Source organism: Patagioenas fasciata, chromosome 4, assembly GCF_037038585.1.
Source record: "Patagioenas fasciata isolate bPatFas1 chromosome 4, bPatFas1.hap1, whole genome shotgun sequence".
NCBI classification, from domain to species: Eukaryota; Metazoa; Chordata; class Aves; order Columbiformes; family Columbidae; genus Patagioenas; species Patagioenas fasciata.
The window spans coordinates 76,349,143-76,374,019 of record NC_092523.1 but is presented as its reverse complement, the minus strand read 5'-3'; the positions used below and the strand labels follow the sequence as shown (position 1 = coordinate 76,374,019).

General features: G+C 37.0%; 1 protein-coding gene across 5 annotated transcripts in view; it reads left to right on the top strand.

The window, feature by feature from the left end:
* The window catches only part of BANK1 (B cell scaffold protein with ankyrin repeats 1), a 128,346-nt gene that overhangs the window by 27,752 nt on the left and 75,717 nt on the right, over positions 1 to 24,877 (top strand). For all 5 annotated transcript variants that reach the window (XM_065837029.2, XM_071808238.1, XM_071808236.1 and 2 more), the window contains 5 exons: positions 5,322 to 5,470; positions 6,633 to 6,771; positions 8,723 to 8,865; positions 15,635 to 15,755; positions 23,491 to 23,687. In XM_065837029.2, the coding sequence (XP_065693101.2) occupies positions 5,322 to 5,470; positions 6,633 to 6,771; positions 8,723 to 8,865; positions 15,635 to 15,755; positions 23,491 to 23,687 (749 nt within the window). The remainder of the gene's footprint in view (positions 1 to 5,321; positions 5,471 to 6,632; positions 6,772 to 8,722; positions 8,866 to 15,634; positions 15,756 to 23,490; positions 23,688 to 24,877) is intronic.

Sequence of the window (24,877 nt, the reverse complement as noted above, 5' to 3'; positions counted from 1 at the left end):
GGGTTTTTGATTGTTGTTGGTTTGTTTGTTTTCCTATATGGCTCTACTTTCATCCACATTTCTGCAAAGTACTCGCACATGTGTTTGAGTTTAAGCTTTTGAATTGCAAAGGAAGTTGCTTATACACAAGCACCTTTTCAATTTCACCTTGTAGAAGCCAGTGGGACCAGCTCTGCCTTTGCCTCACGTTGTGCTGAGGAGTGGTCCTGCCATATTACATGGGATGACTCCTGCACTTAAATGATATGCTGAACTTAACCTAAGTGCTCTTCCCTTTAAGCCTCTTTATTTTAATCTTTGACACTAGAACACTTTGTCTTTTCTTTCATAGTAAGTTGGCCACATGTACTTAATAACCTTTCCATTCCTTGTCATCTGCCTAACCCGATTTGCCCATATTTATCATCCTCTTACGTGTTGTGTGATCTAGGGGTAAATGAGGACCTTTATTGTAATACAGTTCCAGTTTTTCAGCTACCATTGCTTTAGCAAGACTCGAGGGAGAACTGAAATTTGTAAAGCTAGCAGGCGTTTTGCTATGTTAAAACCAACTAAATTTTGGCTGTGAAATTCATTCCAGGGGTGGCCTTAGAAAACACATAAATTTTTCATAAGTTTATGTTTTCTGCTATTTTTAATACCCCAAATCTGTCACATGTGTTGTTGACTCAAAATATGTAGCAAGTACCAAGTAATCAAAGACAGGCAATTTATAATCCTCATGCAGTAGGGATAGCTAAAGAGTCTATTTGAAAAGTTGGAATTTGGGGGAGTGGGGTTGAATGTGACATGAAAATTGTTCAGAAGCCGTGGTGAGGAATTAATTGTTGAATCCACAAGAGACTAGAGAGGCTTAATTAAAATTTCTCAGTTTATGCGAAGGAATGCAATTTTGAAGTCATTTCATGAATTCAGTTTAAAATGTTAAATCAAAAGCAATAATGCATTCCAAAAGATTTTTGTGTAAAATATACCAAATTGATGTATTGAAGTTATATGAATTAATAGAGAACATTAAAGTAAAATTGAAAACATCAGCACTGTGCCCAATTAAGAGAATAACTGTTACAGTAAATGTGTATAATATTTTATTATTTAAATATGAACTTAAATTTAAGATCAGTCCTTTCAGTGTGACCATCAGTAATAGATATTTGACAGAAGTAAGCCAACAAAAGTAACCTGATGGAAATGGAGCATTAGCCTCTACAATAGACAATAATTCCCGGTAGGACTGCCCTTGAATACTCAAGGGAAGATTATAATAGATTTTCTTTTCTTTTTTGCTTCTAGCTCGTACTGCTGTCTAAGCATCATTAGATATACTTAATAATGTCTTATACTTCGATCCTACAAGAAAGGGTCTGGTTTTATTCATCCATTATTTTAATTGTTACTGCAACATTTTAAGACCCTCATGGATGGGGCACTGTTATATAAAATATTTGAAGAATGCATTCACCAAGAAACAAATACCCTTTAATAAATCCCCTGTCTTAGATATTCCAGCATTATAATGATGTTCCTTTCATTTATTTAATTTTATTTTAAGCTAATCTTCACTTACAGTTGAAAATTCTTGTTAAATGATTATTTTTCTGAAACCCTAGCAATTGGTGGAGCTCCCTAGCCATTGCTTTCAGGTTAAAAGCAAGACTATAAAGAGGATTCACAGTGAAGATGTCCAAAATGTAAGTGTTCAAAAGAGCTGTACATCGGGGAACACCTTCTGCCTACATTTAATTAATATTGTCTAGACATTGCTCCATTTGTGTTACTAGAATATTACTGCTGTAGTATTAACCCCTTGTGAGTTACATTGGTTTAGTTAATGCCACCAAGCCAAGACTTGCTTAATCTCTGGTATATTGCTTGTTCAGTATTTACAAGTAACACTTCATGTGGTGGTTTCCTGTTCCATAATTTAGGACAGATAGTGTGCAACTGCCCTTGGAATCTGAGTGCTGGAGATGGTGGCTCTGGAGTTTGGTTCTTAACTATACAGTAGTGATAATATAGATCCCTGATATTTTTTGACTGCTGTACGTGGCTTTCATTGATTGCCAGGTAGACCTGACATTTAGTGAAAGAGGTCTTGCTTGATGATTTTTAGCTAATAAATTGCTAACCACTTTCATAGTCAGCAGGGGAATCCCTCACTTTCTTACATCAAAGATGTGGGTATTGAAGAGCCACATTTCTTAATAATTTATCTAAAGTCTGGGGCTGTGCAATCCCAATACTGAGAGGGTTGGAATCCTGATACTGTAGTTATATGTCGCTGGGCATAATAAAAACATTAGAACAAAATAGATGTGGAGGAAAACATTATCCTGGTTTAAATCAACTTGTTAGCACTAACATTGACCTTCTCAGTAGATGAATTATTGTGGACATTAAGAGTTAGAAGTTACTACTGTCATTTTCAATAAGTAGAATGCAGATCATAGAAGTAAAGCTGTCATAGACTTTCCATAGATCAGAACGTATCCACACGATCCTTGAAGAATGATCACTGATGGAAAGCTGACATCTGAGAATACAATGCCTGCTGGATTTGCTACTCACTCCTTTGATTTTGTCCATCGTGTAGTGGAATGTTTCTTGTCTTTGCAGGATTCTTTTGCCTAAAGTGACAGAAAAAAAAAACAGAGGCGTGCACCTCATATCAATTGTCTTCTGGAGTAAATTCTGTGCATTTAAGATTTATGAGTGACTTAAAATATGACCACATTCCCAAAGTACATGCTGTGGGCATACAGTATCTTGTTCTCCTCAGCAAGGGCTCAGGCCTTCCTATTTCTCAAGGGTGGTGCTATGTAAAGTCTAGTCTTCACTGTGATAATCAGAGAAATTAATGTGCTTTTTGAGCTGGATTAGTTAAACTACATGAAACTGGGGGTGGATTCTCATTCAGAATCAAAATAGCCTTGGTTCAGTGTAGTCTATTTAACTTTCGAAATAAAGTAAATGGAATTAAAACTACTTCAGTAAAGTATGTCTACACATAAGTTTAGTGTATTTTACCAATCTACACTTAAATTCAGAATTGATTTGCCTTAAAGGCATGAGAATATAATCAGGAAGAGGCTGGGGAAGTTTCGTAGCTGGTGATGAACACTGAACTCCCCCACCTTTGAAGTTCAAAGAACCTTTAGGTTCCTCAACAAAACATGGACAAATGAGACTTTTTTTTCTTTCTTCTTGAGATCTCTGTAACAATCAAAGCACATCTCCAGGGGAAAAAAAAAAAAAATCTATATTAGACATAGCATACCCCAGTTTCTCTACTACATTCCCCGGTGTAACTCCACTTAGCAGGCACATTTATTACAGAAGTAGTTTACTAAAATCTGTATCTTCTTGAGCAAGGCAAGTTTGGTAAGGAAAGGGAACATTCTGTTTCAGACAAACTGGTACATATGGGTAAAATAAAGGCAAGCCAGAAATGGGAAACTAGTTGTAAATTACCAATACTGATGCTGAGTGCAAAGGGTTCTGTGCCTCTTAGGAGCATTATGTGGTTTGTGTACCTCGTCACTTGGGTGTTTTTGGAAAAAAACCCAAAATGGCTGTGTTACTAGTTTGGGCAAAGCCAAATTGCTTCTGTTCTGTATTCTGCCCATCACTAATTTATACTAATATTCTACATCCACTTAAGAGGAAAAGATGTGCCTGAAAAGTTATTTGTGTCCTTGAATGTAATTGACTGTAAGTGTTCCATAATTTACAGTAACACAAGATGCTGTTGATGTCTCTCTGGATATTTTCTCACCAGCCAGCCAAGATTTTTTAACTCTGAGCTGCTTGGAATGATATCATTAATCTAACTAGGTGACTGCAATATGCTGGGTAATCTTGAATGATGAAGAGCTGCTGCAGTCCTTTGAGATGGGTATCAACAGTGTTTTGTACAGGGTAACAGAGTGTCTGGAAAGGAGTAGAAATGATACAGCTGAGAAGTAGCAGGTGTGAAGAATAGCTTCTCTAAAACACAGGCTTAGTCAGAGCTCTGCAGGTGTACTTGTCAGTTCTTCTATATTTCCTCATTAAAATTCTGTGATTTGGTAAAGGATTCACTATGGCTCTTTGGCCTTTACTGGTACAGCAAAGAAGAAAAGAAACTGGTTGTAAGCTATCTGTAGGAATGGTGTAGCATTTCCAAATCTGGAATATTTTACATAAATGTCGTGGTTTAAACCCAGCTGGCAACTAAGCACCACACAGCCACTCATTCACTCCCCCCAGTGGGATGGGGAAGAGACTTTGTAGAAGTGAGAAGACTTGTGGGTTGAGATAAAGACAGTTTAATAAGTAAAGCAAAAGCTGTGCACACAAAGCAAAAACAAGGGCTTCGTTCACTACATCCCATTGGCAGGCAGGTGTTCAGCCATCTTCAGGAAAGCCACGCTCCATCACATGTAACAGTTACTTGGGAAGACAAACGCCATCACTCCAAATGTCCCTATCTTCCTCCTTCTTTCCTCAGCTTTATATACTGAGCATGACATCCTACGGTGCGGAATATCCCTTTGGTATGTTGGGATCAGCTGTCCTGGCTGTGTCACCTCTCAGCGTCTTGTGCACCACTTGCTGGGGTGTGGTGTGAGAAGCAGAAATGGCCTTGACTCTGTGTAAACCCTGCTCAGCAATAGCAAAAATATCCCTGTGTTAGCAGCACCGTTTTCAGCACAAATCTGAAACACAGTCCCATACTAGCTACTATAAAGAAAATTAAATTTATCCCAACCAAAACCAGCACAACAAAAAATGTATGCCTTCACTCTGTCATTTTGTCCATAGAAGAAAGCAGAGTCTGTGAGGAACATCTCTGTCTACTCTCATAGTTACCTGGTCACGGGTATCACTGCCTTTACATAAATCCTTCCTGTAGACAGGTGGGCTGATGTTGTATACTTATAGCATGTCCTTGTACATATATAGGGAAAGTAAGAGTGGTAAAAATTCCAGTTTAAACCAGTGTATGAGAGTTCGTTCTTCTGAGAACTGGCAGATCCCTGTGACCTCATTGGTCATGAGGACTTTGGTCTAAAGGCCTTCTCCCTTTGGATTTTAGTATGAGCAGAGCCTGTTCATATAAATAAAGGCTGTGGGATCAGAATTTCAGAGGCAATCTCTTACCGAAGAGGGGAACCTCACCACATTTACATGAAAAGGAATTTTGCCAGGCTTTCGTGCAGTGTCCTTGATATGACTCTAAATGCCATATGAGTCTCTAATATGTTGGAAACCACTTCATCGCAATGTTTTATTGATCCCGGATTATTAGTAATGTCCTCATTCCACATTATTTGTTTCAGATCACCAGAGTGGCTCCAATGCTACCTTGTCAGATGTTGGGGGAGCATCAGAAAAAATAGACCTCAGTGTTAAAACAGAGATACTTTCTGAAGCATTAGAAACTAATGAACAATCAATATTGGTGCTTCCAGGAAGAATACCATGTGAGGTAAGGTTTTTGGATGCTAAAATCTTTGCGATAACAGTCAATGTTCTTCTCTTCCTGCTGCAATCTTACTCATACTATAACGGTTTGGAAAACAAATAGGAGGTAAAGGGCCAAAAGGAGAGTGCATCAAGACTGCAATGGGATTTCTTTTGCCTTTGGGTCACATCAACACTGCAGCCAAAAGATTTGCAAATAAAATAGTTTTGAGATCCCCTCTGAGGGATTTTATATCTATTAGAATAATTTTGCAGCTTGGGTAAACATATCACTGTCGTGTAGACCTTGTAGTTTAGAGGGACTGTGTAGCCACACACTTCCTGAGAGAGACGGAGTGGTTCTTGGCAAGAATCCATGATATGGGTACATGTATATATGTGCCATAACATGAGTTACACAAGTGCTTGTGTAAGCAGATACCTTGTCTGATTTTAAAATAAATCGGAAATATTTATATATTCATACCTGCATGCATATCCGATGGGTACAAATATTTGCATGTGTTTGTTTTTAATCAGAGTTGCTGTGAGAAAATGTGTGAAAATGTACACAGAGGAGGTACAGTATCTAGCACTGCATTCCTTTATATAAGTGAGTGGCTACAGTCAGATATGGAGATTGTGATGTACGTGGAATGTCCCGTATTTTGTTTGCTATCTGTCTTCAAAGGTGACCTACACCCATCATTTCATTGCCGAGATCAGTACAGTTCTAAGGAAGTAACATTCCCTCTGGTTCAGAAGGCAGTAGAAGGGTTTTGTCTCATATTACCTGCTGCTTCTGTCTTGCTTAACTGTCAGCTCACTGGAAGAGTTTAAGTGAGTCTAAAGTATTGTAGTGTTTTCTTATTAGGATGAATGTCATTCTTTTAGACTACAAAGTAGAATGGTCTTAGAAAATGTAACAATTCACCTACACATGCATTTAAAATACTGTTTTAAAATATTGTTGGGTAAACTGAACTTAAAATTCTACATTAATTTTTCATCGATGTCAGTAGGATACTAAAGGGTACACTGAGGTAGCATCATGTTTTGGTGTTGTTATTTTTTTATATGAAGCTGTTGGTAAAGGGACTTTCCTTCCAACTCATGCTTTCATTTACATTTTACACTTTCAGTACAATTTTCTGAAGGACTAATGGGAACATATTTTAATTTTATAGAACCCTGGTGAAATATTCGTTTTGTTGAAAGACGAAATAGATGATGAAACTTTAGAAATTGAATTCATAGCAGATAATCAACGAATTAGGACACAGCCAGCCTCTTGGAATAAGAAGGTCAAGTACATGAAAGCTTTAGGTAAGACAAACATTCTTGAAGTAAACAGAACATTTTGGACTCCCTTCACTTTTTCCAATAAGCAGTTTCACTTCCCACTGTTTTGTAGATACTTCCTGTACATGGGTTTTGCATGCAGAACATTTATTAATAATGCAGGGAAGCAAGGCCTCATGATTTATGGGAAACTAGGTTCTATTAGCTTGGTTTTGTGTGGTGAAATGGCAGGTGGCAGTCTTAAAATGTCACTGATTAGTCATAGATTAACATTCTTCAAAATCACTCCCATAAAATGCTAAGCTAATACTGTCTTCTTTTAACACTGTTACTAAAATGTTTCATTTTATATTTAATGCAGTAAAATTGGTTTTAGTCCTCTGTATCATTCTTACTGACACAGGAAATGATTTCTTTACTTTGCTCATGTCCATGTCATTTCTCTGTATTACTCAGCTCTGCTTGTTTCTAATGATTTTTTCAGCTGCTCCATCCATAACTAGTTGCCAGCAGTTTCTCTTAGTTTCTGTGTGGATTTAAGGGCCACACCAATCCCCACTCACTTAAATTTTTTAATTCTTAACTCACATTTTCACCTAAGTATTCAGAGTGTAGCTTGCCACTCCACTGCATACTGTGAATTCAAGGGAACTTACATATGTTATTCTAAAACCATTGCAATACAACTTCAGAGAGGAAGAAGAAAAAAACAGTATAGGCTACAGTTTTCAGCAGTGGCTTCTGGAGCTATGTTTAGGTAATTCTGTGGCCTGATTTTCATCCTGAACACATATGGCTTGAGAGTTTTTTATCACTGTGATGGTGCAGGGAGTTTGTCTTTAGAGACCCCATTGGCAAGTACGTGATCAATAAGAAACTCAACTGGATTTCAGAGAAGGAAAGCTGAAATCCTCATTTACAGATCTTTAAAGACTCTTCCAGAATTATTCTTTGAAAAGGTTCATTGCAGGAAGGTTTCTGTAGTGGATGAAGAAGTAAAATATGAACAGTAGATGAAATATGAAAAATTTGGCAGAGACCTGCAGCCCAAGTTTAATTTTGTTTTTTATATCATTTGCATTCAATGCATCTCTCTGTTTCGAAATCTAGAAAAGTTGCAAGTTTGGGAATACTTTTTAATAAGGATCCAGCTCATCTGATGTTATAAGGAAAATGTGTATTTGTTTTTCTTTTTTTAAAAAAGGCATTTGAGCAGTTTCCATTTAAGTGATTTAAGGTAATGTTCTATTCATTTAGTTTCTTTGGCCCTATTACTCTTCTCCATTTTCAGGGTTGCCCATTTTTATTGCTCTTTTGTGTGCAGAGTTGGAATGTTAAGAAAACCGTGCTACTGCTGGTGTGGTACAGCAGGATGCCTGGCACAGTGAATCGTAATGAATTATAAAATGTGCTCATAAAGAAGGCTCATGCTGCATACGCAGAGCAAGTCATACTTATGTAACAGACTGTATAAACGCCTCTCTCCTTTGCTTTTACTAGGTAAACAACTGGAATGGAAGTAATTATACTGCAATTTCTGCAGCCTAGTTCAAATCTGATTTGAAGAACCTTGCCTGCAATTAAGAAATATGTTACAAAAGATGAATAGCAATTCCACTATTTGTAATAAATGAACTTTTCCTTAATTAGTAGGCATAAGGGAGCTGATTATAGGTCATCAGTCTATCAAAGGGAAATTGGAAATTTGAAGTGTACTGTTTTCATCTCCTTTCTAACGTGAAGTAATACAATAGCTTTGTTTTATTCAGATTTACAGATATGCATTTTCTTTTGTCAGCTTTTTAATGTTAGACTGAAAGACCCGACTACACTGCATCATCTGTGACATGCAAATGCCGTTCATCGACTCTATGCATTTTCTGTGATATTTTCCCATTCTTTTACTTATTCCCTGAGACCCCTGTCTGGGATTGTAAAGTATTTTCAGCTGCTGTTCTGATTTGTGTCTTATAAGATTTTCCTGCTGGCCTTGTGTATGTAAATGTCTACTGTGGAGGAGTCATTAAGAGCACAGCGCAGATCGAGTACTATACTGCACTAGAGGAGATTGAACACATTTTTAAGAAAGTGGCTGACCCAATAGCTTTCACTTGTCAGGTAAGTTGACTTCTCCATTTTTAATAAAAAAGATGGAATATAGGTGCCAATATGAGCTAAAAGATAATACACTGTGCTGTAAAGGTTTCTTTTGATTATACAGTAATGAGTAATGGCTCAATAATAGGCTCAGGATGTCAGAGGCCTGTCTTTGAGCTGTCTAGCTGTAAGCAAGTCAGGCAAGTGAAAACAAGTTTTCTCTCTTTTTTTGTTTTTGTTTAGAGAGTGATATGAGCATCCTTTGTGCTGCATACTCCAAACAAACAACACCCTCCCTTACAGAGGATGAAAATAATAACAAACACCAGCGATGTCCCTCTTCATTGAAAGTGTTCTTTTTAGCCTATATAAGCAAGTAATCTTAAATGGCATTCTGTTTGGAGGATTATTTTTCATTCATCAGCAAACTGGATTTTTCTGGCATGGCTTGTATGGAAGATATAGCTTGTATGTTGCTATTCATATAAGGTCCATTTACAGCTACTGAATTATCATTCATGTGTTTTGCTGATGGTCATGTAGCTTCTTTCCATATATTTAGAAGAATTCAGGGTTTGAGCTGGATTTTAAATCAGCACAGCGGGCTGTAGTGCTCTGCAGCATGTCCTTTGCCAATGGCACATAAAAAATGGTAGCCCAAGTAGACTTGTCATGATGTCTATATCGTAATTGCAAAGCCAGAACAAAAATAATAGTCTGTGTTTCCAGTGCAGACAGTCTCAATTTCCTGTGACAAATCTACCATATCTACCAGCTAAGGCATTACGCTCATAACGAAAGGACTAATAAAAAATGATATATTGCATTATTAGTGTTCTATTAAGCATGGGGGTAGATTCCTTCCAAGTAGAAGTCACTTCTGTTCTAGGAAAACAGGCTGTTGCACAAGAAAAATAGTGCAACTCTTAAGTGTGAGTGCATTCTTAAAATCTCCATAGTATTCATGATTCTTTAACCTGTTTTCTGAAGGACATGGAAGTAAGCTTCTAACAGGTTTCATTTTAAAATTTTGTGCATAAGAAGTGTGGTGTAATGATTAAAAAAATTCTAATTAACATAGTAACATAGTTACCTACAACAGACCTGGTATTTCCTCTGGAGAATTATGTGTGTTATTCAGGAATTTGACCCTTCATTTAAGCAGCATGGCTAATATTTTGCTTATGACTATCAGATATGTTTAAGAATTTGCTCACTTTTAATCATCTGAATAATAAGCAAGAGTTTAAATGAGGAGACACTGTTGCCTGCTCTTAACTTTATTATTATGGGAAGTGAAAAATTAATGCTGAGAAAATTGTTATAATTGGATAAGTTTTACAATGCACACAATATCATGGCTGCTCTGTGGGGAAATAGACTAATGGTAATTCTTTTGGAAGTGTACATACACACTGGAAGATTTATCATCATATTTCATGGTACCTGCTGAGCCACAGTGAGGTGCACTAACTCCATAGGTAGCTAAGCTGTTTCCACAAACTTTTTTAGTACTTTAAGCTCTCATGCAAACCTGATTTAATGGCAAATAAGATACATTGTAAAGATGCAATTTACAGAACATGATTTAACTTACCTTTAAAAATATGTTCACACAAGGAAAAACAAACCCGACTTGATATTAATTAGAATTCCCATCAAGTAGCAGGAGGAGTAGTAACTTTTATTTAACCAGGATAATTAAAACCTTTGAGACGAGCAGCTTATTTGTAAAAGTATCCTGGGGCAACAGTGGTTTATCTATGCAATGTAACAATCAAACACAATGGAAAACAAAATTAAAATAAAATAGAAAAGCTTACAGCAATTATTGATCAAAGCAATATCATTCTGTGGTTCAAAGAAAAGTTCAAGATTTTGACAAATGCTAGCAAGCTGAGAAGTATCTCCTTATTAAAATCCTGTGATGAAAGCAAATTGCTGCAGTAATGCACACCAAAGAAACAATGCTTTGGCAAAATGCTTTCATTGTGTTGTATATTGTATTGTCAACGCTTCCAGCCATACTAATGATGGTATCATCATGGAGATTATTGTCCCCTTCTCCATTTTCTGCCCCAGTAAAGCCAAACAGATAAACAAAACCCAACAAATAGGCTTAGAGCAATCCATTGCTTTTACTGATGGTCAGCTCAGTTCATCTATCTTAGTGGGAGACCAACAAAGTATAGTACTGCTGCACTTCTGAATTCCTCTTTTTAGAGAGGAATTAAAGATTAACACAGCCATATTGTAGATGAAAGATCTTTACAAATCATGCCACATCTGACAGATTGTCCTTTTCTATGTTCCAGATTTGTCTGAATGTAAAAAACATTTACCAACTTTAGCAAGACATTTAAAACAACCAAATAAATATTTTTAAAGTAAGGAAATAAATAGATTTAAAAAATGTAAGAAGTTTCCTTGCATAGATTTCAAGAGAAAAAAAGGAAAATTTTCAGCAAAGTAGGAAGGGGTAGCCTCAAAAATGAACCATAATGCTGAATGAACTTGCTATCAGAATATATGAGGGTAGGCATTTGCTACAGGCCATAATTCTTTTTGTTCTCTCAATTGCATGTAATACTGCATTGCAGAAGCTCTTAGGGAATTTGTGTTCTTACAGTAAGCCAGTGTACAGACTGATTTTAAGTTCTTAAAATTCCTAATTGAACATTCATATTTTGTCTTTTACTTTTCATGAACTTCTCATTTCAACATTCTGCGGGATTACACGCTGTATTGAGTTTTCTCTGACTTTCTACCAAATGCGGCTGTTGATTTAGTTATTTAGTGCTGGGGTTTCCTGCTACAGACTTCTTAGGAATTAAAATGAAACAAAGGTCACATCCTTCTTACAGAAATTGATAGGTTCATGTTAGTTTGAGTGACTTAGAATATCTCAAAAGATTCAGGAAATCTTTATGATGAACTTTGGTTGAATAATACTCTTGCGATTCCGAGAAACTCAGTATCTTAAAGGCTGGTTTTATCATAGTCACCAACCAGGATTCCAGTTCCAGTATGTATTGAAAAAGAAAAATGCAAATAAACTTAAGCAGCTGTTATTTTTAAATGTTTCTTTCTTTTCCTCTAAGGATGAAATCTCTCCATATTCTGTCACTCACTGACATTGTCAGAAATGCCTAAGTGATTTTTTTAAGCCTAGCCCATTCTCTTTGACAGAGGTAATCTAGATATTGAAGTGCATATAAAGTAGTGTCTGATACATAAGAGTTACCAAAGAAATTCATCTTTATGGAAATGTAACCTTGTTAGTACTGCTAAAGCCAGTGAGAAACATGTTAATTTACTGGCTGTGTATCTTGCACTTTATTGGCACACATTTGGGGGGGCTTTGTTAGCAGTTATTAAATGGTCATCACGTTCACGAATGTAGCAAAATATGTGCTTGGTCTTTTCCATTTTCGAGGATGTTTTTGGAAGCCAGGGTGTGATGGTTGGGGCTTGGGCCTTCGCTGTTGTTCACAGCTGTGTCCTGTTGCTCTGAAAAGTGGGTGGGGGCATGGAGATATTGCTTACACCCAGGCAGGTGGTGCTGAGTGAGGATAACCTGCTGCTGATGAGCTCTAGGGCAGCTATGAGCACTTGCAGATGGACCAACATTGAAGGGTGGAGCAGAGAGCAGCTGGCTGTGCTTTGGAGAGCATGACAAGAAGTGCCAACAAACTCACTGGCTTAATTCTAAGTGGCTCCTGGAAAGAACAACTTACCTGCAAGGAGACAGGGAGAAAGGAGTGCTTTTACTTCATTTTTGTTGTGCTTTAAATCTTTATTCAGATGAAGTGTGGGCTTTCTCAAACTGACTGCTCCAGTGTTCCTTTGCAGTGTTTTTAAATACAGTTCTACTTCTCTTGGCTTTGGTGAAGACTCAGCGTGAATTTTAGGTGCGTAGGGTTGGTGGGATTTCTTGGCAAGACTTCATGGGCCTGTAGAAGTTTATGTAGGGTAAATCAAAACATGTAAATGTACTGAGAGTCTAGGAATGCTCTGGAGCATGAATGGGCAGTAAAGGAAAAGTCTCTAAACTTAATTCCTTCTTGGGGGGAGGTGACGTTTATGTTGGTATGGAGCTGCGGAGTGGTCCTATTGCTATTTCTGTTTCATTGTTATTTCTGCTATTATCTTCGTATAAGTACTGGAACACACCCTCCTGTATGTGAGATAAGATATTAGCATAGACTTTTTTAAAATAACTAAGTTTTCCTGCTGTGTCTTTGTTGTAAAGTAGCAGAATAAAACTACTTGTTATGGTTTAGTTATTGAGATAGCTTGTCAAATCATTGCTTGAGACTTCAGATTTTAGATTCCTGGAATAAGAGGAAAAAAAAATGAGATGGAAACCTTGAACCAAATTGCACCAATAACTCTGTATAACAAGTATATTGTGCCTGGCTTGGAAATCATAGAAATGGTTAGGCTTGTTGTCAGAAGGCAGGCCTGATAAAGCATAAGAAATTTAGCTTTAATTTAATGTGTTCCCATTGGGAGATCAGACAGTCTAACTTCTGTCTCAGAAGCTTGTAAAACCGAGCTAGCCTGATGTGGTTAAGCTGAGTAATTGTTTATGGCCTTGAAAATTTTGCTGCAAGTTCCTGAAGCTGTGTGCTCTTCTCATTTCAATACCTTGCTCCATCTCAGACTGTTAAACATCGTTTTCTCCCATGTAAGTTTGGTTGTCTGACTGTAAAGTGAGAACTATATGCTCTTTAAGGTACTTCTCCCCCAGATTTCTGCCTGAGTAAAAGGGAGAAGAAGGGGTTCCTCCCTTGGCTCGCGTTAAAAAACAGGGGAGCTTTACAGGCAAGATTACCTTGAGTGCTTGCTGAAAAGAGGCTGCGGGTTTTATTTGGCTTTGATATCCAAGGCAGTCTGAAATGCATTCTCTCTACAATCACTCTTCAGGCATTTCAGGGCAGGTGGTGTTGGGGTGGTTTTTTGTTTGTGTTTGTCTTGTTTTCATGTTATTGTTAACAGAGAGGGCTAAATAGGTAGCAAGATGCATAGGGGGCATCCCTGACATTTTAAAAGGAAATTTAAAATGTTACTTCAGATTTAGTTTGTCTAGAAGCCCACGTCTATGTTTATTTTCTATACAGTGGAATTTCTGCTACACAGTTGCTTTAGTGAATACCAGAGGTTTTGAGCTTCTTTCTTCATGGCACAATTTCCACATATGTGCTCATCTGAGCTAGTTCCCATGTTACTGTTTATTTTTGTCCTACGCTAGATTGGACTCTGTTAATGTAGTACCAGTGATGATACCATATCTAAGACGACTTCAAAGAAGAGTGAATAGTATGACTTCCTCACTGAATTTTAGTATTATTTCTCTAATTATTTTTAAATATGATGTGGTTGTTCATGTTAATAGAGGTTTTTCTAATAGATATTTGGGAGGTTTTGCATATCCTTTCTCAATTCAAACTGTGAGTCTGGTATTCAGGTTAGAGCTTTATTCTAGAACAAGCCTTAAAGATTCCTTTTTTCTAGGAGTACTTTTTTTCAATGCTTGTTGTTTTGGTTATTGTGGGCTAAATTAAGTAGTCAATTATTGAATAACAAATAGAATGTGACAGTACAGAAAGGGTGAATAATGGAAATAGGTTACAAGTTACTAAATATTATGGTTTTAATGTATCATAATAAATACTGTTAACTATGGGAAAAACAAAAATATCACATTTTATAATTGGTAGTTCCTTAAGTGCACTAATTTGTCTTCAAATTCTGGGTCATTCCTGTAAGACTCAGGTGAAAATTGTATCCTGCCTTGTGTATTTAAGGTCTTCTGATCACGTCACACTTATTTTGTTATTCACTTCCAACAGCCTCGGGAATTAAACTTCATGTTACATCAGCAGACCCCCCTTTGTCCTTTTCTCCTCAGTGTGGCAGTCACAGAGTTCTGTTTTAAGTGTATGTGCTTTATGTGTCTGCAGATGTTCCCTATTAGTGATCCCACAATTGTCTTAACCAGAAACAGTTCAGCTGTGGAGAGCCAAAATGAACACAGGGCTGCTGCCCTCTGAGGAGAGCAAAACAGCTTGGTGTAAAATATCCTTACTCTTCAAGTCTCTGTGCTTGATCTTCTCTTGTCTAACCAAGCAAAGAAACAATTAGTTATGGCTACCGTGAGAGTCATTAGTAATAGATCTTGGCCTTCTGTCCAGAAAGAGGTAAACAAAAAAACCACTTCGTGGCAGTCAATAAGGATTTCCCTTGTCTAAAGACTATATATTTAAAATAGTAATCTAACTGGTTGTTATCAGTTTCTCAGACTGTCAGCAATATTAGGCATTGGCTGATGGAACTGAAGCTGTTTCCTACCTAGCAAAGTATGCAATCTTACTGTGAAGGATTTGGGTAACAGAAAGCTACTGTAAACTCATCCTGAATTACTGCCATAGTAAGATGTGGATTTATTGGCACCTCACATCTGTCAGAACAGTTCTTGGTTATTACACTGCATTGTTCTAGCTAAATTGAGAGCAAATAAGCACAAATACTTTGTTCTTACCCTTCGTCTAGAAGTTCTTCGTCATGGCTGAACTTCATAATACCTGTTTCTCTTCAATTCCATCATGTTATAATGATCCTTCTGCATTAGAATATCACTTCTGTAGCTTTCAGAAGCTATGCTGCTCTTATCAAGAGTGAGTTTGTAATAATACTGTTTTAAATAATTTGATGCACCAGCACTCGGAGGATAAAGTTAAAAAATACATATGTAACAAATGCACTATTTTCTTTTTCTTTTAAACAGGCTTTTAAATTTTCTTCTGTAGAGAAGCTGGACAATGTTCTGACTTTGTTATTGAAAAGCAAAATATCTGCTTACCAGTTCAGTCCATTCCAAAGTGAAGAGGAGCACCATCAACAAGCTAGTGAGTCACTTCTTGTATGCATTGATTTTTATTACTGATGCTATGGTTCTTACTTATAAGTGTTAACAAGACAATCTTTAAATATTTAAAGCCGCTAGTGAAATGCTGGAATCCACAATAAACAAAACATAAACAGGAAAAATGGGGGAAATAATTCTGTAAATCATTGCTTCATAACTCGTCTTCATTATACTTGTCTGGATGTTTGATCAGCTTTGGATCAACTGCAAATTGACAGCTTTACAGCTGAGCAAATTTATACTTATGGTGAAAATGAGCAATAAAAGGCATGAGGAGATGCTGGTACATGACATTTTTTTACTAGTTGTTCTTCTGCAATACAACTTCAACTTCATTTTCTCAAAATTTGGTGACATAAAAAGAAAATCAGAAAGGTTTCTCTATCTGAAGAGAATGGATGGCTTTTGAACTTAGAACAGCATGAAACTTCTCCATGCATTTTAGCACTTATGCACTTATATAGTTTCCATTACTCCTGGCCAAAAGCGTTTTTTGTTTTGTTTTTAAAGACATCCTATTGAGTTAAAATAGGATTTATCTCTGAAATAGGCACAGTATGTGAACAATTCAGGAGTTTATCAACAGATGCTCTGTTACTACCAAATGGAGGGTCTTGGTTGAGTTCATTAACCACTAAATAAGGATTCAGCTTGATCAGCAGTAAACCAAGAGTGTGATTATTTATTTTGTTTTGAAAGCATCATTACAGTGTTATTCTACATGTGTGTTAGACCTCAGCTTTTCTGAGAAACTTTTGGGGAAAAATAAAAACTAAGAAAATGTGTTTCCCTTCTGAAATACTTAAGAAAGAAGTATTCGAGTTGTTGGCTGACTCCTGTTTTGTATACCTGGGCTACAATTTAGAGACAAAAAATTCAAGGACAACATGACACTTCTCGTAGCCAAATATAACAAATTTTGGAGGTGGCTTTACTGTGGTCACAATTGTACTTCCTTTCCTTTTCATAAGGTTTCTTTGATTATTAAGTTCACCCGTCTGTACTAGGTATAAACGTTATTCCATTTGTTACCTGAAAATGAGTTTAAATATGAGTCCAGGTTAGTGGAAGCAAACAAGTAGGGTGTTAAGTGGCACATCTGTCCTTGACGTTTTCCTGTACTGCAGAATGGGGGTGTATAGAACACATTAGACACTCATTCCTAATGTGAATTGTTAGTTCTGATGAACAAAAGATTTTGTGTTTCTCTAATAACCAGTTAGATCTGGGCACATTTTTAGATATTGAGAATAGTGCTTACCAACCTGCAGTCCCTCCCCAAAAGACATTTGTAGTTCAAACTTGTGAGCTTGAGCCAAGTAGGGACCTTGTTAAAATGAACTGATTTGATATATGGTGCAACAAGAAAGTATGAACTTAGATGCCTAGATTCTTCAAGAAAGAAAGATATGATTGCAGAGCTTGAAGCACTCAGAATGTAGGAGGCCTAAGCCTCCCTCTTCTGCCTGAAAGGTATGTGAACCTGTGTTTGTGATGCTTTCCAATCAGGCATTAGATGTGTCAGGTCTAACAGAGGTCTAACATCTCCTCGTTGGGCCATTTTTATGGCATTTTATTCCAAGCACCATTTTTTTGTCCAAAGATAAAATTTCAAAGAATTAAAACTAATTAAACACGCTCTGGAAGGATATGAAGCTGCTGGATTAATAGCTCTATAGCACAGAGATTAATTCTTCCTGTATCTCTGAACAGGCAGATGATTTGGCCCTAATTTCATAATTCTGTATGTGATGCCTTTCCTCAGTGGTCGAAATAGGCTCACTTATGGCAGAAATCCAGGGCAAACACTTTACATTGAGACATACTTGGTTGAAATAGAGGCATGTCAATAACTCAAATACAAATACTTGTATTTTCTAAGTGACTACCTGCATATGATTCTATACGATTCATGCCCACTTCCAACCTTTGCTTCAAAAGGCTTCAAAGCCTATTGAACTCAAGAGAGCCTCCGATTAGACTTGGGATCAAATGCTTAGTTCATAAAGCTTTGAATATGTAATTTTCCTCCAAAAGCTGGAGTGATGGTTTTTGTGCATCCAGCGTCTAATGGACTGTACTTAATCTCTTGGCTCTCCAGTCTGGGTGTAACAGCTCTAGCTTAATAATAATGCTTCTGCCCAAAGGTAGGTGTGCTCCTTGGAGTTGATTCCTGTCCAAAAAGTGGCAATTTACTTGAGGAAAGCCTGTTTCATTTTCCCATATGAAAAAAAAAATACTGCTTTTGGTCACCTAAGACTCCTAGTGACATAACAAGCCCTATCCTGATTTTTCTCATTCTTTCTTTCAAGCTGAAACATCTATAAGAGAAGAAATAAGAGTCTGGGTTTTCAACTGCTAGGAAACAAATGGAAGAAAAGGTAGACTGGGAGAGAAGAAATGGATAGGGCTTTAAGTATTTCTTTGGTTTAATCAATGCTAACACTGTAGAAGTCTTTTTAAGTGCCTATTTAAATTGCTGGGAAAAAAAGTTACGTCCTGTATCAGTAATTTGGGAAATAAAAAAGGATGTCTTACAAGATTTGCAGAAATATCACTGTAGGCTGTTCTGTTTGCTTACTGCAATTTTATGAAAAATTCTTGCAAGCTAAGACAGTGCTACAATACCATAATATTAGATTTTTATCTTCTGTTTTATAGCTGAAGTGTTCCAGAACGCTCTGCAGAGAAGGTATTATGACAGGACAAAACATACAGAACAGCACTTCCCTCTTAACTTTGTGTATGTCTACTAAAAGCTTAATTAAAAGCAAGCACTGGCCTTAAAGTTAGTTAAAAGTTGAAGTTACCTTTGTGTACTTAAAACCTACCACTTGGGCACTTTAACCTTTCCTTCCTGCATGTGACCACCAGCTAACTAGTTCTTAGTGTAGTTGCTATAGGTGGCAGCTGTTCTCTGTTAACATTTTCATTAAATGACTGCTACTGAGTAGTAAAAGGAAATGGTAACTTCTATTATAGCTACTCTAATAACCACTACTTTGGTTCAGTTCTGTATATTTAGCTGAAATGTATCAGTTGTTCCAGTTTCACAGCTGATAAAAGCTCCAGCAATTTTCCCCAATTCAGTGTGACGAACTTGTAAGTTCAAGAATGGTATTTTCTGCCTGAAGCATGTGTGCTTTCAAGTAATTACAGCATCTTCCTACTGTGTATAATACAAAACTCCTGTTAAACACAGTATGGTGGAAATTTCTTTACAGTAGAACATCTAATTTGTCTTAAGCACTTACTGAATTTTGTGAATTGGCAATTAAGCGAACAATTATAATTTTAAAAACACGCATGCAAATGGATCTTGCAGTGGGTTATTCTTATGTGGTTATTTTGACAATGGTACTCTTAGTTATCATTGACTTTTGCTGTAGAATCTGTTGGAAAGAGAGAACTTCACCTTTGGCAGATGATTTGGGAGGGATTTAGCCAGTGATGTGCCTCTTCTCAGAATGAAGGCAAAAAGAAAGACTAGTAGTCTTCAGTTAACCTTACTATATTTTTTCATTAAATATGTATTTAGAGGAGGAATTTCTGAGAGGTCAAGTCCAACAACATGTTTTTCCACTCTCACTGCATGGGTGGCAAAGTTGTTAGCTTAGACAGGGCGAAGAATGACTCCTAGTACCACAGCTGCATGCAGAACAGGCTTGGAAGTGTTACTGAGGCTGCTGAAGGAGCAGCAGCTGTTTCAACTGTTGGTTTAGCATTTACCAAGAGAGCAATTGTACCAGGGTGGCCTCAAGCAGTTCAGTAGTTCAGAGTTTTCTATCAGAAGACTTGAAAAGTTTGACATGTGAAGGCTACATCCTACCTTCTGTAAGTGCAGTTGTGTTGCCTGGAAATCCAGTGTTTTGTTAATACTGTATTTTGCTAAATCTTTGCTGGGAAGAAGAGTGTGTTGATAGTTACGTTACTGAAGAGGAAATGTGTTTAATTTTATGGAAGGCTTGTGGCTAAATATCTGGTCATAGAAAGTGCAAACTATGTAATTAGCAATACAGAATATTTCAAGCAGCCAATTATACCATGTATTACTTGTAATACAAGTGTACCTATAATGGTATAAGTTCATATACTTGTAACAGTAGACCAGTAATGGTATGTGATGTTTTTTTGTTTTCCCAGAGCTTTTAATTCTTGTTAAAATTGCCGTTATGCCATCATTTTTTTACTACTAAAAGACTTTCAATGCAAGGGTCAGTTATTTGTTTATTTATAGCTAATAAAGCCATGTTTATTATATAAATGGATTTCACTGTAGTATTTCAATTTCTCTGTAACAATAGATGTTGCAGAGGGATATCTTGAATGAAACTGAGGTCACAATAATTGTGTAATCCAGATGCAACCTATGTTGTTTGTCCTTACGGACTTTGGGTTCTTTTGGTGACACTCTTGTCTGTCGCACCTGTTTTAAGGAGGGATAGAAATTCATACTGGGAAAAGTCATTTGAATTTCTCTGTGAACAGAACCTTCCCTTTTGAAGTGGATGCCATGAAAAGATAGAAAAGATGAAATAATGTATAATGATTCAGTAGGCTTATATCTCAAGCAAGATTTGAATCCTGGAATTAAGACTTCAATAATTAAGTTCAGTCTTTAAATTTAATACACTCCCAATAAAATAATGTAGTTCTTGTACCTTTTCTGTTCAGAGATGTAATAATGAAGCTAGCGTTGATGCGTGTCTAAGATTAACCTTTTTGGAAATTGCCTTTCAATCTACGATCTCATTGGATCTCGTACAAAAAGAAAATCCCTCTGCTATTGAATAAAACCGGTGCTGATTGTATCTGCATATATATATGGAATTTTGTTGCACTAATTTGCCGACTGACAGGTTGGTATATAGCAATAGCACCATCCTCAATGGCTTCTTCAGCTATAGCTGTAACTTGAACCAGTATTTTGAGGCTGTGTGCTTTTATAGCAAAGCTCATGTAGCCCAAATGGTTATGAAAGCATACAGGTCAGATTTCTCTGAAGACTCATTCTCCAAATAAGAAAGAAATGAAACTATTTCTGTCTCTTGTTCTTGGTGAAAATGCTTTAATATCCTTTATTTGGTGTTAAAAACATTTGTTTCACTTATGTCTTTTTGAAAGATCTCACTACCAGTGCTGCAGTTAAAGCTTTTGTACCTGAAGACAGCCTTTTTTTCTGCTTACTGCAAGGAATAGTATTTTGTTTAAAGTTTGTCTTGGGAAACTGACTTATTGATTTTTTACCATCCTCCATGGCTCCTGAGGTATTTAATTTGTTAATGATGTACTCTCCTGTAATGTTCAAAGTGTCGCAATCCGCTTGAATATCAAACTTAGTTTAGGAGAGGTTGGGTGGTGACCCGAAAAAACACTGAAGGAGCTGAAGGGATTTTGGAGTTGGTTCCAGGATACCTCTGTTTTGTGTAAGTTTGAAAACTCAAGATATAAGCTTAGAACAGCCTTCTGAATACCACTGACTCTTGATATTGAAGAAGAATTCTTAGCATCCAGACCACTGGTAATATAGAGTAGATTTCCCTTTTGGATTGCAACCACTTGTTTCAGGTTTTGTTAGCGTGGAGTGGAAATTCTTTTAGAGCAAGTTATTGTTTATCAAGGCTCTCTTTACTGACTATATTTGACCTTTTAGAGTCTGCTAACAGGATGCAGACTATTGATTAGTTTTTTTTTATAATTTACTCTTTTTAAAAGTTACTGCTCAATGCCTATTTAATTGCTGGACGTCTCAAAAAATAGCAAAAGACAAAAGCTTAAGAAATGCAATTTGATGATTTGTGGATGTTTTTTAAAACAGTAGCTTGTACTGGGAGAAACTGGAGATTCCCAGGCTGTGGTCCTAGTTGGGAGACACATGCAAAGACACCGTCCAGAGTTGAAGGAATCATAGTGTTATAGCAAAAATGGGCGGGTTGAGCACAAAGAAATTACCAGGACCAACTACTATTTATTAAGAGCTCTGAAGAAATTAATAAGTAAAAACGCTGGATTTCTAACAGTAGTGTGCAATTTTTCCATTGTGTGGTACTGGAAGGTGTAGCTGTGATGCCAGAACATGGTTTCTCTGGGGACCTTGAGAACTAGAAGTGGGTTAATGTGTTGTCTCTACCAGACAAATTAATAAAAATTGTAAAATAAATTTTCTGTATTGTGAAGTCTTGCTTTATAGATTTCTTGTAGGTTTTTTTTGTAAGAGTCAGCAAACCTGGTCAAGTCGATAATTGACTGGGCATGGATGAATAACTGCCTAAAACCAGGAGGCAGATAGCTGGAAAAAACTTACGCTGGTGATACAAAGCATTCAGAGTAATGAGGAGGAGGGCTAATTAGGAAAAAATGAGAGAAAGGCCTTATGAGATTTAGTAATTATGCAGTAAAATGTCAGCTCATATTCCTTGTAGGTAAAAACGAAGTGATGCAAGTGGAAAAAGCAGTCCTGTGTTGTCATACAAAATAAGAGGTTTTGAGCAGGCTGTTAGCACTGAGGAATAAGATCACCCAGTTCCATGATAACATCAACTTGTTGCTAGGCAGCAGATCAAAAAGCAAATGAAATATTAGAAACTATTAGAAAACGAATAGAGAACAAAACAGGACATAATTATGACAGCGCATAAATTACATGGCTCACCCGCAAAATGAGTATCATGTGCAGCTCTTCTCCTGTCATCTCAAAATAGTTACATTAAAGCTGGAAGAGGTTCAGAAAAGAGCGGTGGGGGTGATGGAGTTGATTCTCTGTAAGGTGCAATTGAGTAGACTGGAACCCTTCAAGAGAGTAAGTCTGGGAGTGACTAAATCACTACAAGTGCAGAGAGGGCAGACAGGGATGGTAAATAAGATGAATTAGGGACTATCAATTGAACCTTGCAGGAGCCAGGTTCAAAACAAACTGGAGAAAGCACTTCTTCTGCAGTGGGTAGTAAAGACAGCCCCAAAAGACCCTGAGAGTGCCTGGGGAAAAGAGAGACACTGCATGCTGATATATATAGACAGCTTGCTACGCAACAAACCACAAGTGATTAGGAGGTAGGGTATGAGGTCAGAGGGAAGTATTGTTTGTGTCTGATCTCTTGATTTTGTTTTTCTGTTGGTATGTGTAACGCATGGAGTTAGAATACGGAACTATGCTGAAATGATAGAAATTAATATCATGCAATTTCAGATAAATCCTAAAAAACATTATCTGATGCATTCATCTTTGAATTATCTGATTTTTCGTTACAGGGATAAGCAAATTTTTGCATGTCTCTGGTAATCATGTGAATTTTCAGAAAAGTCTCTTAATAAGAAAACATAGTACCCTAATCCTAAAAAAAGTCCCATTCCAATGTCTCGAATTAAAAATATTCCTAGAGCATTAGATAATATACACCTAAACAAAACCATGTTTCGGCTGTAGAATCGTCTTTCACTTACAAGAAAACTTATTCTTCAGTAGAACTAAAGCGCTTTAAATTCCCTTTGTCAGAGAAAGTGAGATTTCTCAGTTACACTAAAGGCTCCTTTATGGAAATGTGTATGCGAATTATAAAACAGTTGGAGGAATTGTTCTTTGCATGCCAATTCTGTATGGGAGGTTTGATAATTATGATTCCATAGCACTAATACTCAAAGGACTTTTGTAAAAGAAGTTGGAAGGTGTTTTATAAAAACAAACCTGTTCTTTCTGAAATCTTTGTTTCCATATACAGATAGTCATTTGGAAGAATTTCCTACTCTCCTTCATTGTGCCGCCAGATTTGGATTAAAGAACCTTGCAACATTTCTGCTCAGTTGTCCTGAGGCCACATGGGCTTGCAAAATAACAGACAAATATGGAGATGATCCAGCAAGTATCGCTGAGAAGCACGGACACAGGGAACTAAGAAAATTAATCGCAGAATTGTCGGTAAGTCCATATGCTTTTTCAGATGTCATCTCTAACCAGGGGACTATGATGTTGTGCTACTGAGATTTCATAGTATCTCCTCTCGTAAAGCCTGGTATGTTGGAGTCTTACTGTCTGAAAATATTATCATACTCCCACTGTCTCAGAAAGAGGGGTCAAAATGGATACATCCACTTCTTGAGCACTGTCATAATAGAGACAGGATTTTTTTCAGCACCCAAACAATTGTTATATTGTAGGTAGTCTAGGTCAACCATCTAGAGTAGGAGATAAAGGCTTCTTTAAAACTCAATTTAAAAGTGACTCAGAACTCTTATTGCCACACTTCAGCATTCAACAAAGATTTTCCGCTAGTGTTATAGAAACTCACCCCCCTGCACTTCAGATGCATCTTTGCTGTGCACCACACATGGGCCTGGGGGCTTCAGAAAATGAGTAATTTTATTTTTATCCTTAGAAATGCATTCGTACTCAACCTGGTGTTATAGTGTGGGGCCTCTCTAAGAGGCAGCTTAAGTACATGTGGTACAGGCAGGCTACGGCTGAGATGTGTTTAGAGAGCACATTGCGCTTCTGTAGTCTTTTTTTATGTTTTGGTAGACTTACATCAGTGACGGAACACAGCATTTGTGAGGGTGATATGGTTCTGAATACCTAGACTGGCACTGAAGTAGAAACAACTCTGCTACCATTGTAAGCATGGTTAGACGTGCAGTCATACCGTGTATTTTCAGTTGATTCAAATGGCACGGCTTCTAATGCGACACAAGTAAGAACCGGAGCGTGCTTCAAGTCTGCCAAATGTTTAATATGGTATTTTAGAAATTTTAGCTCCAACCGCTGGAAGAAAAATGGCTTATTTGTGTCCCCTGTAATAGTGCACTTAAGAACAAAAACACTTACTGTACTTCTGTAATTGATGGGAATGTGGAAAAGAAATATTTGCATGGCTCTGAGCCAAGCAGAATTTAGTTTAGCGACATTCCAGGAACTTCCCATTACAGCTGGAGTATTGAAATTGCTTATTATTACAACAGAAGTACTTCTGTACTTGGCATACCTCTCACTGTTTTAAAATCGTTGCATGTGTTTTGCCATTTACTTAAGGAATAGCCTCAAAATATACACAGTAATTCATCACTTCTATCTTTGAAGAGCAATAGGGTTCCAGGAAAATGAGTGTATTAACA